Genomic DNA, 16679 nt, shown 5'->3' on the forward strand with positions numbered 1-16679 from the left:
ACATCCACAAGTTCAAGCATTAGCACAATTTAAAAAGCTTCACAACACAAACCGGTTCCTCATTCCCTGTGCACAATACATTCCACCCTGTCTATCTCTCACCTACTTCTTGAAAAATGCAGGTTGCCTCATTTGTACCAACCTTCTGTTACTTTTTCCAACAAAACATTAAAGAACACAGTCAGGTTTCTGTATATGGGCATTGCAGACTTATGGAGAATGCATTCTGACAACCGTTTTATAAATCTCAGTAGTCCGGCAGTACAACGGAGTTGCGTAGCTGCTGATTTAAAGACTGGGCTCTGACATCTTGGTCTAGCTGAATCACATAAAAGCTTTATGATCAAGAAAAATACACTGTAGAAAGGCAACCTATTTCTGGATTTTCTCCCAAACTTGCTTGGCAGTTATGTCTATGTATATGTAATTTTCCACCAGAGTAGTATCTGATGAAAAGTTAGATTCAATGAGGAATACATCTTTTGTTTTGCTGATGCACTGCATTCACTAAAAGCAAACTCACAGTTCACAGATCGGTGTGCATGGAAGCACGTTCATACGGGACTGCGCAAAAACACACAAGAACAAGAACAAGCTGCATTCACTTCACTTGAGCTTTCCAAACAGCTGTCTAGTCTTGCACACTTCACCATGGGATTAATGTTAATAGTGTAAACCTTAAAAAGTATGACCGTCTGCTAAAACAGAGAGGAAAATACTGCAATCATATTAGCTAGTTTCATTTGAAACCAAATGAACTGGTGTTTTTTCCCCTCTTAGAATCAATTGCAGCATCTTAAAAGGAATTAGTCAATGGCTATTTATGTTATTCTAGAAAAAATCTTGGCTAAATCTAAAACGCTACCGCTATTTATCATCGTAAAATATAATACATGAGGAGCATGCCTTATCCGTGCACAATGATTGTTTTCGTAACTACGATGAAGGTTGCAAGGTTACCATGCTCTGCGCTGAAACATGCGATCGATCCCGCCGCCGGCTGAATCCGTTGTGCTCTACAAAGATGGCGCTTCACTGCTGACGTCGGGTTGTCATTGTCGTTTCTGTGCGTATATATAAAAAATATTTATTTTAAGCTATACAGATCCACGTCACAACAACACAGAAAAGATGAATTTAAATATCAGTTACTAATTGCACTTTTTAAAAATCAAATAGTCCTTTAGTTTGAAGCACTGATAAATAAAAACAAAGAGGATCATATCTCATGTCAAAAATGTCTCTATATAGGGTGAGTTCAGGTCCAAGTAAGTCGGATAGAAAACTTGACGGTGCAGAAACACACAGGATATGTATTGAAAAATGCAACACAAACACACGCTCACACAAATACACACACTACAGTATTTATACACCCCCATACCCACACACACCAACACGCAACCGCTTGCTACTAGTGTCCTTCCTGTACAAGATGTACAACGGTATTCTCCACCTCACTGCTGTCCTAAAGGAAGGGTGGATGTGGAGAGTTTGGGGTGAAGTTTGGCACTGGGAGGCAGAGTGGAGGTGGAGCAGGAGGAAGAGGAGCTCGACGAGGAGGAGCACGAGCAGAAGACGGCGTCTTGATTGGCGGCGGGAGCCGAGGCGGCTGTGATGCTGGTGGCGGGGGGCAGCAGAGGCCCCGCCGGGGTAATGAGGGAAGGCGCACCGGACACCGAGGACTGGGGTCCTGACAGGAGCTGGACCTGCTGCGGGTGCAGGGGAGACGGGCTGTACTGCTGGGGCTGGCGGTGCAGATGAGCGTTCTGCTGGGACAGAGGAGCGATGGGAAATTGCGTCGGAGGCGGCTGAGTTTGTCCCCCGATGGTACTATATGAGGTGGGCGCCACTGTAGACATGCTGACTGATACTGGAGCGGTCAAAGGGGCTCCGGAAAACCAACCCGATGAAGTTGTTGTCTGCAAGATACAAACATTCTTTACTTATTACAATTATTATTATTATTATTTACTTATTTACAATTTTTATTATAACAAATACCAGTTAATACACTCAGAAAAAAAAGGATACAAAAGCTGTCACTACGGCGGTACCTTTTCAAAGGGTACACTTTTGAGGGGTTTAGGTACTAATATGTACACTTGAGGTACTAATATGTTCCTTTAAGGTACCAATATGGACTATTTATTTAGGTACAAAGGTGTATCTTTTGAAAAGGTACCACTCTAGTGACAGCTTTTGTACCTTTCCCCCCCCCCGAGTGCTAGGGTGTTGCTATGTGCCAATGGTGGTTGCTAGGGTGTTGCTATGCAGTTGCTAGGGTTCTCTGGGTGGTTGCAACCAACCCGATGAAGTTGTTGTCTGCAAGATACAAACATTCTTTACTTATTACAATTATTATTATTTACTTATTTACAATTTTTATTATAACAAATACCAGTTAATACACTCAGAAAAAAAAGGATACAAAAACTGTCACTACGGCGGTACCTTTTCAAAGGGTACACTTTTGAGGGGTTTAGGTACTAATATGTACACTTGAGGTACTAATATGTTCCTTTAAGGTACCAATATGGACTATTTATTTAGGTACAAAGGTGTATCTTTTGAAAAGGTACCACTCTAGTGACAGCTTTTGTACCTTTCCCCCCCCCCGAGTGCTAGGGTGTTGCTATGTGCCAATGGTGGTTGCTAGGGTGTTGCTATGCAGTTGCTAGGGTTCTCTGGGTGGTTGCTAAGGTGTTGCTATGCGGTTGCTAAGGTGCCCGGTGTGGTTGCTAGGGTGTTGCTATGCAGTTGCTAGGGTACTTGGGGTGGTTGATAGGATGTTGCCATGTGGTTGCTAGGCTACCCAGAGTGGTTGCTAGGGTGCTGCTATGTGGTTGCTAGGATACTGAGGGTGGTTGCTTGGGCTAGTTGTTAGAGTGTTGCTATAAAAACAGACAGACAGACAGATAGACAGATAGATAGATAGATAGATAGATCAGAATCAGAATGAGCTTTATTGCCAGGTATGTTTTCACATACGAGGAATTTGTTTTCATGACAGAAGCTCCACAGTGCAACAGAATGACAGTGACAGAACAAAAACAGATAATAAAAAATAAATAAATAAATAAATAGATAGTAACAATAGTAACAATATATAAATTGACAATTGTATGTGCAGGTATATTACAATAGACAGTTTGAACAGCATATCTTCTTTAACACGGTTACATCTGTACACCACCTTTCGTTGATGTAAAGGCATGTCCCGCTGCCGCGCGATTTCCCTGTTGATTCTGCGTTGTGGTCCACTCTGAACAGCTGAAAGCCCGGCAGATTTAACGCGCTGTCCTGTATGGCGTCATTCAGCCAGGTTTCCGTGAAACACAGAACAGCAGAGTGTGAGAAATCCTTATTTGTCCGGGAGAGCAGAAGGAGTTTGTCCATTTTGTTGGGTAGAGAGCGGAGGTTTGCCAGATGGATGCTAGGGAACGGCGTTCGAAATCCACGCTGCCTGAGCTTCATGAGCACGCCGGCTCGCTTCCCCCATCTGCTCGTCCTGTGCAGCTGCCCGATCAGCGCAGCTGCTCCGCCAACTACTATGTCCAGCAAAACATCAGAATAGTCGAAAACCGGTAATATATCGGGTGATGTGTAGTGCCGGATGTCCAGCATTTCTTCTCTGGTGAAACTGATTGCAGGGATATAACTAAAGACAGGACAAACTAATAAAAACACAAAAACAACTGCAGAGCACGCCACGGAGGCCGCCATCATCATCGGCGCCATCTTGACTTTTCATCTTGACAATATATAAAAAAATATCTATAGATAGATGAGTTTAAATGAGTCTCAATGGATTAGAAATAGTACATTGATGGGAAGCTTGATTGAGGCTCAAGGGATTCTGGGAGTTTTGACAATATTTTTCAGAGTTATGTACTTTCATACTGTTATGAACTTTTTAATGTAGCGAGAGGATCGCCCTGTGAGTCTAAGCACACAGTTTACATCACGCTGCATAACTTGTAATGACAAAAAAAAAGCATTCAGTTAGAAAAAAAGCAAAATACAAGCACTTTTCACTAGTGGTCGTAAGGTGCAGTAATGATTACTATTGTTCAACAAATTTTCATGGGTAAACTGCATTAATTTCAATAGAAATCCATGCAACCTGATTTCACAACGGGTTAAATTTGGTAACAAATTCAATGATGGTTGGTTTGAAAGTGACTTCTTCGTGAGCTGTGCTTCATGAATCACTAAATTTAACAATGGACAATGGACTTTTTTTAGACCGTAAAATTTCACACAGTAACTTTTGAACAACACTGTATATAACAGATAATATTTTAACCCATACACACTAGTCTACATATGCATGTTTGATACATTTATTTCATGTATGCTTTACCTCAGTAGTCTGGCCCCAACCGCCCAACTCCTGCACTTGTTGGATCTGTTTGATTTGATTCAGTGAAGGCTTGGCCTGAACAGGACAAACCGTTTCTTTTGACCACTCATCAACAAGCTTATGCAGCTCATCAGTGAATGTGCTCTTTCTATTGGCAGAACCCTGGGCTGAAGGACTCTGGTCTGAAAACAAAATGAGGGAACTGTTAAATAAAAATGCCATACTTCAGATCAATTCTCAGCTATTAAATTATTGTTCAAAAGTTTAGGAGCTATAAGTTTGTGAATGAAGTCTCTTATGCTTTTTTTCGAAAGAAGTCTCTAATGCTTACCAAGGCTGCATTTATTTGATCAAAATACACCAAGAAATATTATTACAATTTAAAATACATTTTTCTATTTTAATATATTTTGAAATGGAATTTATTCCTGTGATGGCAAAGCTGAATATTTTCAACAGTCAGTAAAGTCTTTAATGTCACATGATCCTTCAGAAATAATTCTGATATGATGATTTGGTGCTCAAGAAACAATTGTGTTGCTTAATATATTTGTGGAAACTGTGATATTTTTTTTCCAGGATTCTTTAATAAATAGAAAGTTTGAAATTGAATTTACATTTAGGTTGAATTTATTTATCCATATTTTATATATATATATATATATATATATATATATATAAATACATACACACACACACAGTATATATATATATTGTAACATTACAAATGTCTTTACTGACATTTTTGGTCAATTTAACGCATTGCAAAATAAAGTAAAAAAAAAAAGAAAAGAAGAAATTAATACTTTTATTCAGCAAGGATGCATTTACTGATCCCAAAATTTTGAACAGTAGTGAGTAGGGTTGGGTATCGTTTGAATTTGATCAATTCCGATTCTGCTTATTGATTCTGATTCTTTTCGATTCCCAGTTTCGATTCCAATGTGATTAAATAATGATATCAAACATTTATCCTGTGTCTCTCTCTTTTGCAAACCATTTATTGGAGCTGAATAGGCCTACCATGAACAAAAATCAACAGTTTAAATGCTCAAATCACACTGGTGTGATCGTACTCTGCACGGACAAACCAACAAGTGATCACAACATTGATCGCACACGTCAAAGGTGGAGGAATGAAACAGACGAATCATTGTAATTTAGCAATAGAATCATGCTGGTGTTAGAATCGCGACCTTTAACGATCTATTAAATTAAAGTGCTTAGTCATGTTGGTGGTGACACCTCTCTTGCAACATGTTTAGCTATCACAGATATTATACTTAGCTTTTTTGGCTTCTGATCGCAAATGTAGCCAAACTTTGGAGCGCTTTGATTAGCGAGCAAGTTCCTGGCAGATCGCTAGGTCCGGTCTTCACAGATGAAGAAGAAGAAAAAAAAAAGCGCATAGGAATCGATAGGCGGAATCGAAATTTTAATTTGACAATAAGTATGCGATTCCTGACCTTAAGTATCCAATTCTGGAATCGGAATCGATTTTCGATTCCCAACCCTAGTAGTGAGCATGTTTAGTACCTCTATTAGCGGTCAGCGATGGGGATTTCTCTGGCTTGCAGTATGAGTGAAGCCTGTTTTGCTCTCCACCAGAATAACTGCTAGACTGCTGAAGACTCCCTGAGTGTTTTAAAAATCAAGAGAAAAATGGTACAAGTGAATTCTAGTTACAACAACAACAAAACAAACAGCCTTAATCTAACTCTCCCTCTAATATGGTGGTACTAGTACCTTTGTGTGTGACTCCGTTGTTATCCATGTGAGAGTGGGGTCGGGGCCGAAGCTTGGCTTTGGCGGGTCGGGGTCTGCGCGGGGAGATGGCGAGGGGTGCGGTGGGCAGAGGAGAGGTCCGGGGCAGCATCATGGACAGAGGTTGCCTGTGGTCTTTAAGAGACCTGTACAAATCCTGCAGCTCTCTGTTCTGTTGTGCCTGCAGGGACACCACCTCTTTGATGTGTCTACAAAGATAAAAGAGAGGAAGCATCAGTACGGAAAGAGAGGAAAAGAAAAACAATATTGCAGAATTCAAATTCTCTCACTTCTCTCTCAGCTTGTGGAGTTCTGTCTTCAAATCTTCATCCTCCACCTCGCTCTCATCATCGCTGCTGCCCAGGGTCGAGTGTGCGTGGCTCCTGGGCAGGTGACTGGGCGCTGTAGTTCTCTTCTCGTCTTTCTCGCCATCTTTTGCTTTAGATTTTCTCCTCTCTCGCTTGAGGTCAGGTGACACGGGGGAGCTGTCGGTCAAATGTTCCTCTCTCTGTTCGGCCTGGGTGATTGAGAAACGCCCAACTTTTCTTTGTGTGATCCCTTGGCTTGGTGCAGCATCCTGTGTTGCAAGGGAATCTGCGGCCTGGGACACTGGAATCACCTATGAGAAAAGAAAACGGGAACAGTTGCTCCTTCACACAGTATAAATGATTAACACTATACAGTACATATAACAAAAGACTAAATAAGTGTAAACTCCAATAGCTATGAAAACACTATTTGAAATATCATATCAGGGAAAAAATAAAGACTTATGTTTTGGTGCATTCAAGTCACGTTGGAAGTAAATTTCAGCAGTCATTACTCCAGTCTACATTGTCACATTATCCTTCAGAAATCATTCCGTATTCTACTACACTGATTTAATGTTCAAGAAAAATTTATCCTTAATTAAGAAAATATAAAAATTATATCTAACATAATTATACATTGTATAACATTCATATTTATACAACATTTTTATTAGGGTTCCATGATGAACAGCATTTCTTTGAAATATAAATATTTGGTAATGTCTTTACTGTCACTTTTGATCAATTTAATGCATTGACCACATGTAACATTTATATACACCACATTAATTCCTTGCTGAAAAAGTATTAATTTATTAAAAATAAATAAATAAATAAGTCTTACGGACCCCACACTTTAGAATGGTAGAGCAACATGTAACAATTGTGAAAAGTTTTCAAACGTATCAGAGTATACTGTGTACTGTTTCACATACTACTTTTTAAACAAAAACGGCAAGGACAGCAGTATGCTAGTACTCCATTCCAAACATACCCATGGACATGCAAAGAAAATATAGAAAATAAAACCTTCCAAAAATCTACCCAGGTAGGAAAGAACAGGATATAATCTAAAGCTCTGGGAGAAAATAAAAATTGTTCATATGAAAAATGCATGGCTAACATCTGAAAAATAGCTGTTCGATATACATTGTAATGACTTGCTTGCTAAAGCTTCAGTATTAATGGTGCATTCAAATATAAATTCTAAAATGTCATGTGGCCCGATCAATTTTTTTTACATTAAAATAAAAGTTTGCAGCTGTTATTTTTGAATAGACAGAAATGGGCACGATGAACAATAGTTTCACGCCTCTTCAATTACTAAACAAATAACAAATAAACAGGTGCAAACTTCAGACTCTGGCCCATGTTGCTTGTAAACAAGTGTGCTATTTTGCGATTGCAGGTGCTCTGGGTGAGTGAGGCAGGGTGCAGGAAGGTGAGGGGCGCAGGCACCGCAATACTGCACTGCATACGGTGGGACAGGAGATTCAGATCCAGGTGCGACGCACAAGGGTCATCCCTCTTAGGTTCTCTCCCCTTTCTACACTCCTCTGTTCTTACCCCTGGGTAACCCATGCAGACAAAACAAAAAGGAGGCTACAACATAAACGTTAATGTACAGCAGAGCAATTCAGTTTAAACAAAAACTAAAGCAAGAAAAATGTATGGCTAGGTGATGTAATGATTTCAGTACAGACTAAACACAGCAACAACCACGTCACCACGGAAGAACTATTAGGATTAATAATTAATTATTAATTCTAACAGTATTATTACAAATTAAGAAATCCCTATCTAGCAAGGTAAGAGTCAGCTACATTCATTTGGCTACATAAACATTTGTTTTAGGTCAGTGCCCACCCACACCCCTCACTCGCTCACTCTTGCGCGCTTCCTGCGGACACTACCTTGCTGGACTCTGGGCTTCTTGAACAAGCTGGTGGAGTGGCGCAGTTTGCACGCCCAGCTTTTGAATTTGCGAGTCCAGGATTTCTTGCTAACAGGATTTCTGATACTAGGACATGTCAGGTTTAGGCCAAAATATCCACCTCCTTCATTGTGCTGAGGCTGCTGTTGTCCAGGCCACAGGGGGACAGGCGGCTGAGAAGAGGAAGGCAAGAGAACATCTCCAGGGGTGGAGCTTTCAGTGAGGAAAGGGGGAGCCTGGACACCACACATGAACAAGAGGAGGGAAACAAATTTAAGAAGTGCATGAAATGGCTGAAACGAATCTGAAATAAATTACACCATAATTTTAGAAATGTATCGTACTGTTTAACGTCTATACCATTTAAGAAAAATTTTAAGGGGTCAACGGATGCAAAATTCACTTTTACATGTTGTTTGAACATAAATGTGTGTTGGCAGTGTGTACACATCCACCCTATAATGATAAAAATCCACCCGGTGTTTTTTTTTTAATTCACATAAATCTTGACCCCTTTCTCAAATCAAGCCATTCTCAGATTCTTGGCTGTGTGACACTAGCGTTTTACCTTAGACCCACCCTGAGTGAGCTGTCATCAGTTCACCATTGTTTCGACGCTGAAGCAGATGTAGACAAGAATGTCTCCTAAGAGATTGAGGTGCTTTGTTGTTGGATGTAATAATGAAAATAGCAGTCGTCATTTACTCCCGACATCTGAGCTGCAGAAGACGCCCAGTGTATTATTTTAAAAAAAGTTTGTTTTTAAAGGGAATGCCTCCGATCTACCTAAATGCATCTATCATTCGTGATCCAGCCTCATCTACAGAAGAAGTGAGTATAAAGTTTTTTATGAATCTTTGTAAATTGCCTTTCCTAATAATGTGCTAGTTAGCAAGAGAGGGGCGGGGTGAGCAGAGCTCATTATCATTTAAAGAGACATGCAACAAAATGAGTTGCTATGAACAGAGCTGTTTTTGACAGGTTAAAAGGGTGTTGTTTTACCCTCCCATTGAGAAATTTTAACTAAAGTAAGTTATAGACTTTTCATTAAGACCCTAAAGAATCGTATCAACTTGTGGAAAATGGGCATCTGATGACCCCTTTAAATAGTTTCTTTTTTTGTAGGAAATATTAATATATATATATATATATTTTTTTTTTACAAACTTCATTATTTTAATTTGCTTTTTTTTTTGTATTACCCTGACATTTGCTACTTTATCCCCTGCTCAAAAAGAAAAACGAAATGAATTTTAATACAAAAATTAAAAAAACATGTTCATCATAGAAGAGGTGTATGTATGAACTGCATTTTAATGGATTTTTGAATAAAATAGACTGGGACAAAAAAAAAGCATCATGTTCATCTGTTTTGTGAGATAAACACACCCTACTTACACTTACAGTTGATTCATTGGGCACTTTCGGGGATCCAGACTCCTGTGGAGGGGAAACGAGAGAGCATGGAGGGGATGTAGAGGAGAAGGATGAAGCCGGCTGGTGTTGCACAGCAGACGGGATCGTCTCCTCTTCACCTGCTCTCTCCCGCTCTCCATCCGGAGAAGTAGAGGAAGAGCGAGGGGTGGTGGAGGAGGTGGTGGAAGAGGTGGAGTGAGGGGAGGTGTCTGAGGAAGTTGCAGGAGGAACGGAGAAAGTGTTGGGGGGCTCTGAAATCTCGTCAACTGCGGTGGAGGCCGCAGCAGATCCCGAGGTGGAGCTGGGGGCAGGAGCAGAGCCACTGGTGGAGCCACTTCCCAGTGCTGCCCCACTACCACTGTATTCCTGATACAGAAGAGTCCTCAGCTTCTCGTCCAATGTCTTGATCCGGTTGTCCACAAATTCGATTTTGGGTGGGCCTTCGCTGTCTGACTCAGCTACCGAGGAGGGCTGAGCTGGAGAGGGTGTGAAAGTGTGGGAGAGGGCAGGAAGAGCAGTTTCAGAGAGCGGCAGGGGTGGGAGAGAGGTGTCCGAAAAGGGATGGGGTGGGGCGGAGTAGCTGACGGTGTCTTCCCCCGTGGACAGCTCAGACTCCGACTGCTGGATAGACACCTGCTTCTGCACAGCCGGAGGCACTGCGGTTTGTGTCATAGGCACCATATCTTGCGATACCTGCTGAAGTAACATCTGGGTTTGCTCACTGGGAAGCTGCTGCGGGATCACAGGTTGAAATGCAGATCGAAGCTGTTGGGAATCCTGGGTCTGGAGGCCATGCTGTGGATGCATGGTCAGTATCGCTGTGGTTTCTTGAGACACATACTGATCTACCTTGTGCTGTTGGATTTGCTCAGCAGTGGCTGTTTGAAGGCTATGTTGCGGCAAGAGAGCAGTCTGTTGCATTGCTGGCTGTTGAGATTCAACTGGTACTTGTTGGTGAGGAACCTGCTGAAGAGCTCTCTGAAAAGGTATGGTCTCCATTGGCATTGGCTGTGATAGTGTTTTTGACTCACTAGACTGGTGTGTAGGTGGGTGAGGAGCGACCTGGCGCACTGGCTGAGGCATAATCTGCTGTTTCTGAGCTTGTTCAGTGGTGGCCATTGCTGACTGTAGTGTCTGGGTTTGTTGAAGTACATCTGTTGTCTGCAAAGGTGCCATTGGGGTTTGTGCTAGAAGTTGCTGTGAAGTATCAGCGTGAGTCACCAGCGATTCTGGAGGGGTCCCATAAGTAGATAAGGTAGAGAGGGGCTGTTCAGCCTCACCTTTAACTGCAGCTTTTCCTTGGTCAATGCTGGAGCCAATGAGGGCTGCGACTGCAGGGAAAGGAGCAGCAGAGGTGCTGGAAGCCATGACAGGGATTGGGCCTGCAGGCAGGGTAGCAGAGGAGACTTGCTCTGCTGTTGGCAAGGCAGCCGGTGTTACATCTTTTTGGGCAGTAATGGCTGAGGCTGACATGGATGCAGGTGCTGATACAGTAGAGACTGGAGGAGAGGATGCAGACAGTGAAGAACTTGGGGAAGATGCTATCCCAGCAAAAGACTCTGAGCGCTGAGGGCTATCATGATCTGATAATACATTAGACAGTAGAATATTCAACAGTTGTCAAGACAATTAACAATATTCTTATTAATTATCATCACTATATCTCTATTTTAATAGAAATCTAACAGTAGAAATGTTCTCAATTCATTAAAGTTTGGATCATTTAAATTACAAATGTCACTCCAGGTGTGTCATTTCTACCTTTCTCTGTTTCTGTGGACTTGGGAACTCGGGTCTCTCCCACTGGAGGGGGAGTGGAAGCTCCCTGGTTGGAGTGCGAGTCACGATGGCGAATGGTTTGGTTAATGAAGAATCGCCAGCGACCCACTGGGGAAGACTGAGGGGCTGAATCCACTTCGGAAAATAGCACATAATTATTTATTTTACTATTAATTGTAACAATAGTGTAAAATTAAAAAGTCTTAGTTGATATAAATATTTTTTTTTAATCAAGATAAAAAGATACCGAAGTTATAAAGTTAATGCAACTTCACCCCTTCCCAACTTTATTCTTCTGTTTTATTTGTGAGAAGATCAGACTGATTACAGTGTAACTCACTTGTTGCACTGGATGGGGTGCTCACATGGAGTTGCTCCAAGGATCCAGTCTGAGACAAATACAAATTTAAAATTATAAATAAACCAAACATACACTTCCATTCAAATGCTGGGGTCAGTCTTTTTTAAAGAAATTAATACTTTAAATTTTTTTTTTAACAACAATACCGTTGTGAATGACAGACCTGTGAGTGAGTGCTTAGTATTCCTTGAGCTTTCTTCACTGTAGCTCTCAACTCCTCAACAAATTTATCTTTTTCAGGCTCAAGGACAAAGTCCTCCTCCACCTACACAAAACACGTTGTTAAGACATTTACTGGTGTAGACATACTTCTATAGCAAAAGCCACAGGTCAGGATCAGCTATCAGAAATTCTCTTAATATGTTTCTCAAAAAGCAAATGAATCATTCTAGCTGCTGAACGTATTTCACCATATAATCTGCAATGTCCTCTGGTGCATCTCCTTCAATGTCAAACTTGAATGTGACCATCTTGTTGCTGTGAGTCTCCAACTGACACTCTACCATGTTGTCCCCTGTGCCTGAGACCTACAACACAGAGAGTGTTTATAATATGATTCAATTTATATTTACATAAAAAGTGAAGTGCAGAAAATATTACAAATATTGTGATTTACATACCTGCAACATGCTGAGTTGAAAATGAGTTTTTTCAGCTTTTTGACAGGATGATCTCCTCTGAGATTTTACCTTATCTTGTTTTCCACTGGCCCACTGTGATTGGGCCTCATCTCCTTTGGCAGGAGCAGAGCTAGATTTATAAAATATTTAAAATCAAATCACAGATCACACTGTTAAATGTATTACAAAAAAATCAAATAAGAATACATATAAATGCTTACCCTGATGAAGAGCCCCTATTGGCAGACTGATTTAGGCTCTCCTGTTAAGCCAGAGGAAAGACAAACAAACAAATACACAAGAACAGCCACATACCAACAGAAAAACAAAATACAAAATATCAGTTACGTAATGAGTTGTACAAATAGTAATAAAATAACAAAACAAAAAAAATCCGTACGTAAAATAGCAAAGTAAGTGCAAACCAAAAACAAAACTGTCCTAAATTGAAAAGATAAAATTGTAAGTTTGATTTAAGTTTAACTTTGGTTTTGCAGGTGTTAAAAAGTGTTTAAAAAGTAGTGGGTCTTGCATCTCAAGTTAACAGAGTTAGAAGAGATAGATGTTTGTATGCCTTCTACCCTTATTAACATGTTCTGCAGAATCACTTTTATATATTGCCATATTCGCTGGTTAAAAAATTTTCACTGCTATCGTGCAACACTGTATATCTGAAACTAATTCAAGGTGCTTTTGTACCTGAGCAATGCCCAGCAATGCAGCGTCACTTTCTGCCAGCGAGGTGGGGGGCAACACAGATTCATGGGACTGTGAAGCACTGACAGTAGGAGGGGAAGCAGGGATCATATCAGCAGACGTTGCCTGGTTTTGCTGTGCTTCTACTGTAACGGGAATTTCTGAAACTGGGACAGATGGTTGTAGGGCTGGGAGTGTGGCAGACAGCTGTAGGGAAGTATGAGATGGACTTGGGGGGATCTGTGATGGAATAAAGGCAGTTTGGGAGTAAGGAGGCTGCTCGAAACTCCCAGTAGCTTCTATGTGGGTATGTGCCTGTGCGTTTGAGTGTGCTTGTGACTGCATGCTAGTCTGTGTGCGTGCTTGAGCGGGAAGGGTTGGTTTCTGCTGGTTCTGTGGGGAGGCTGGTGGACCTGAGACCACATGACTGTACAAAGGTACAGTTCTAGCTTGGGTCTGAGGTACCTGACTGGGTTCAATGTGAATCGGGATCATATGTTGGAGTACTGGTTGAGGCTGACTAGGTTGTTGGTGGAGATCTTGTGGTAGGACAGCATTCGGTGGCAGAAGCTGCTGCACGGGTTGGGCCTGATGCTGATGGTGCAGGGGTTGCTGTTGCTGCACATGGTGGTCTTGAGGCAGTTGCTGCTCATACAGTTGGGCAGCCTGAGGTTGTACCAGAGGCATGGGCTGCAAGACTGTCTGCATCGAGGCCACACTAACTGGTTGCTGCTGAGCTTGGATAACTGGCGGAGCCTGGGCCTGCATTTGAGATTGGTTTGTCTGTTGTAAAAAGCAATGTGTGGATGAAGTGGCCATTGGGTTGATGGTAGGTGTGAGTGACATATGAGACAGTACTGCTTGCTGATATTGTTGCAGAGGTGGCTGTTGTTGTTGTTTCACAGATTGTGTGAGGTCTAGCTGAACAGACTGGATGGTTTGCGAAGCGACAGGTGCTTGAGCATATTGTGTGGGTAGAAGTGTAGAAGCAGCTGGGACTGCAGCATGCACAAGAGGCGCAGGAGTAGTTGACCCTACTGCAACTTGACACTGGAGAGAAGCTGCAGCTTGAGGTGGTACCAACTGAGATTGGGATGGAAGTGTTTGTCCTTGTGAGACCATTTGTGTTGAATTCGATATAAAGGAATGAATGGGTTGTGGTGTAGGAACTTGTGTTGGTGATGTGATTTGTTGGGTTGGTTGTGGAACTTGCAGCTGGCCTGCTTGAATATTGCCTCCCATTGACTGCGGTGCAGGATGACTTTGAGTCTGTAAGGGAATCTGACAATAAATCGCAGGCTCCCCTTGACTTTGGATCTGAACTTGCGCTGAAGTTTGAGCTGACATCTGTGGTGGTACCTGTTGCTGGATGAGTACCGGGGCCGGTATTTGACTAGGTATTTGAGCACTAACCATTTTTGGTAGTGCTTGAACCAGGCTTGGAACTTGTAACTCTACCAGAGATGGTCTGTGTGATGCCTGGGGAAGGACAGCTTGTTGCTGCTGAATCAAGACATGCTGCTGCTCAGTTTGTTGTTGAGTATGATGAGGCTGAGGTTGTGGGGGAATCATTTGTTGAGAGTGCTGGATTTGACTAATCGTCTCCGGAGGCTGTGCTTTTACCATTGTTGCTTGCTGTTGTCCGCTGTGATCTGCCAGAGGAGCACGTTGCTCCAAATGTTGTTGCTGTAATAAAACTTGTTGCAGTTGTTTTTCGGATAGTTGTCGCTGTAATTCAATCTGGTGTTGTTGCATCAGGAGGTGTTGCTGCATCTGTGACTCTCTTTGTTGTAGCAATGTCTGTTGTTGCTGTTCTGTCTGTTGTTGAAATATCTGCTGTTGCAATTGTTGATCTGTTGGCTTCTGTACTTGCAGCTGTTGCTGAAGAACATGTTGCTCTATCTGCTGAGACTGCTGCTGCTGGCTTAATAAAGTTTGTTGCTGTTCGATTTGTTGCTGCTGTTGCAGCTGCAGTACTTTTTGCTCTAACTGTTGCTGCTGCTGAATGAGCGCTTGTTGCTGCTGCTGTTGTAAAAGAGCTTGCTGTTGCTCCAACTGTTGTTGTTGCTGCTGCTGTTTAAACAAAGCCTGCTGCTGTTGCTCTAACTGTTGCTGATGTAAAAGAGCTTGTTGCTGCTTTAACTGGAGTTGCTGCTGTTGTTGTAGCAAAGCTTGCTGTTCCAATTGTTGTTGCTGCAGAAGAGCCTGTTGTTGTTCACGCTGCTGCTGCTGCAATAATGCTTGTTGTTGCTCCAATTGCTGTTGCTGAAACAAAGCCTGTTGCTGTTGTCTTTGCTGTTCCACCTGTTGCTGTAAAATAGCCTTTTGCTGCTGTTCTATTTGCTTTTGTTGTTGTAACGCTTGTTGCTGCTGCTCAATCTGTTGCTGTACCGCCAAGTTTTGTTGTTGCTGCAGAAGAATTTGTTGCTGTTCAACTTGCTGCTGTTGTGGTGGCTGAATATAAACTTGCTGTTGATGTTGTTTCTCCATTTGACTTTGCAAAACAGCTTTCTGTTGCTGCTCCATTTGTTGCCTAATCAGAAGTTGCTGTTGTTGTTGCTCCGTCAATTGCAATGGCTGCTGGATTGTTTGAAGTACCGGCGGCTGTTGTACCAATGTCTTTACCATGTTCTGCTCTTGTGATTCAGACAATTGTTGCAAATAAACTTGCTGTGCCTGCTGTTGCTGAGTATGATATTGTTCCACTGGGGGTTGTTGTACTGACGCCTGATGCTGCTGTATCACAACTTGCTGTTGGGGTTTGCTTGCAGGTTGCTGTATGTACACTTGCTGTTGTAGATCACTTTGCTGAGGGTTGGTCATTGTTTGCTGTTTCTGCTGTAGCAATGGGATATATGGCTGCTGAGAAGCACTGGAATGTGGCGGCTCCTCCTGCAGAACCACCTGGGGTTTTTCTACATGCTGTGGTAACAAAACCACCATTTGTTGAACATGGTCCGTTTGCTGTGGCAACAACACCGTCTGGTGCTGCTGTATTATATTTGCCTGCTTTTGTGGTGTGGGTTGCTGGATGTTCAGTTGCAATGTTCCGGGCAATTCTGACATCACCTGCTGTTGCATCTGAACAATAGTTTGCTGGGGCAAAACATCAGTGGGTTGTACAGAAGCAATAGTAGTTTGGGTCTGCATAGGTGGCATGATTTTGCCTGCTGATGCTATAGGTTCTCCAGCCGGGATGGAGGAAGTGAGGACAGTCATGTGTGCCTGGGGTGATATAGGGGTGATGTATGACTGTGACTGTACAAGAGAACTGTGGGGAGTGGAGGCGTCAGTGGGTCGGGAGTGTAACATTTGCGAGGATGTAACATCTGTTGAGTATTGTGGAAGGGGCTGGTGGGGAAAACATATTGGGATATTATTTGGGAAGATTGGATAGGCCAGAGTATGGTGTGGGGAAGCAAGTAGGGGTGGG

At 42.2% G+C, this 16679-nt stretch overlaps 2 protein-coding genes across 3 annotated transcripts in view; both read right to left on the reverse strand.

Moving 5' to 3' along the window:
• Window positions 1-773: 773 nt before the first annotated feature.
• LOC107591067 (serine/threonine-protein kinase WNK3-like) lies at window positions 774-6810 on the reverse strand. Its single transcript, XM_016280067.1, has 5 exons — window positions 6421-6810; window positions 6113-6339; window positions 5903-6001; window positions 4367-4548; window positions 774-1922 (listed from the first exon to the last, which is right to left on the reverse strand). Exons 2-5 carry the CDS (start codon window positions 6243-6245, stop codon window positions 1458-1460), a joined length of 879 nt encoding a protein of 292 aa, XP_016135553.1. The 5' UTR covers window positions 6246-6339; window positions 6421-6810; the 3' UTR covers window positions 774-1457.
• Window positions 6811-7328: 518 nt separating this feature from the next.
• Window positions 7329-16679, reverse strand: part of LOC107591065 (serine/threonine-protein kinase WNK2-like) — a 58630-nt gene continuing 49279 nt past the window's right edge. The window contains exons 11-20 of one of the 2 annotated variants that reach the window (XM_016280065.1): window positions 13250-16597; window positions 12772-12812; window positions 12551-12680; window positions 12341-12457; window positions 12094-12195; window positions 11910-11958; window positions 11552-11704; window positions 9779-11373; window positions 8355-8610; window positions 7329-8009 (exon numbers count right to left, since the gene is read on the reverse strand). In XM_016280065.1, coding sequence (XP_016135551.1) covers window positions 7765-8009; window positions 8355-8610; window positions 9779-11373; window positions 11552-11704; window positions 11910-11958; window positions 12094-12195; window positions 12341-12457; window positions 12551-12680; window positions 12772-12812; window positions 13250-16597 — 6036 coding nt within the window. In that variant the 3' untranslated portion in view covers window positions 7329-7764. Of the gene's footprint in view, window positions 8611-9772; window positions 11374-11551; window positions 11705-11909; window positions 11959-12093; window positions 12196-12340; window positions 12458-12550; window positions 12681-12771; window positions 12813-13249; window positions 16598-16679 lie in introns of both variants that reach the window. The other variant, XM_016280066.1, reaches the window with a different exon arrangement.

The sequence above is a fragment of the Sinocyclocheilus grahami genome, unplaced genomic scaffold, assembly GCF_001515645.1.
Source record: "Sinocyclocheilus grahami isolate Dianchi unplaced genomic scaffold, SAMN03320097.WGS_v1.1 scaffold137.1, whole genome shotgun sequence".
Lineage (NCBI taxonomy): Eukaryota > Metazoa > Chordata > Actinopteri > Cypriniformes > Cyprinidae > Sinocyclocheilus > Sinocyclocheilus grahami.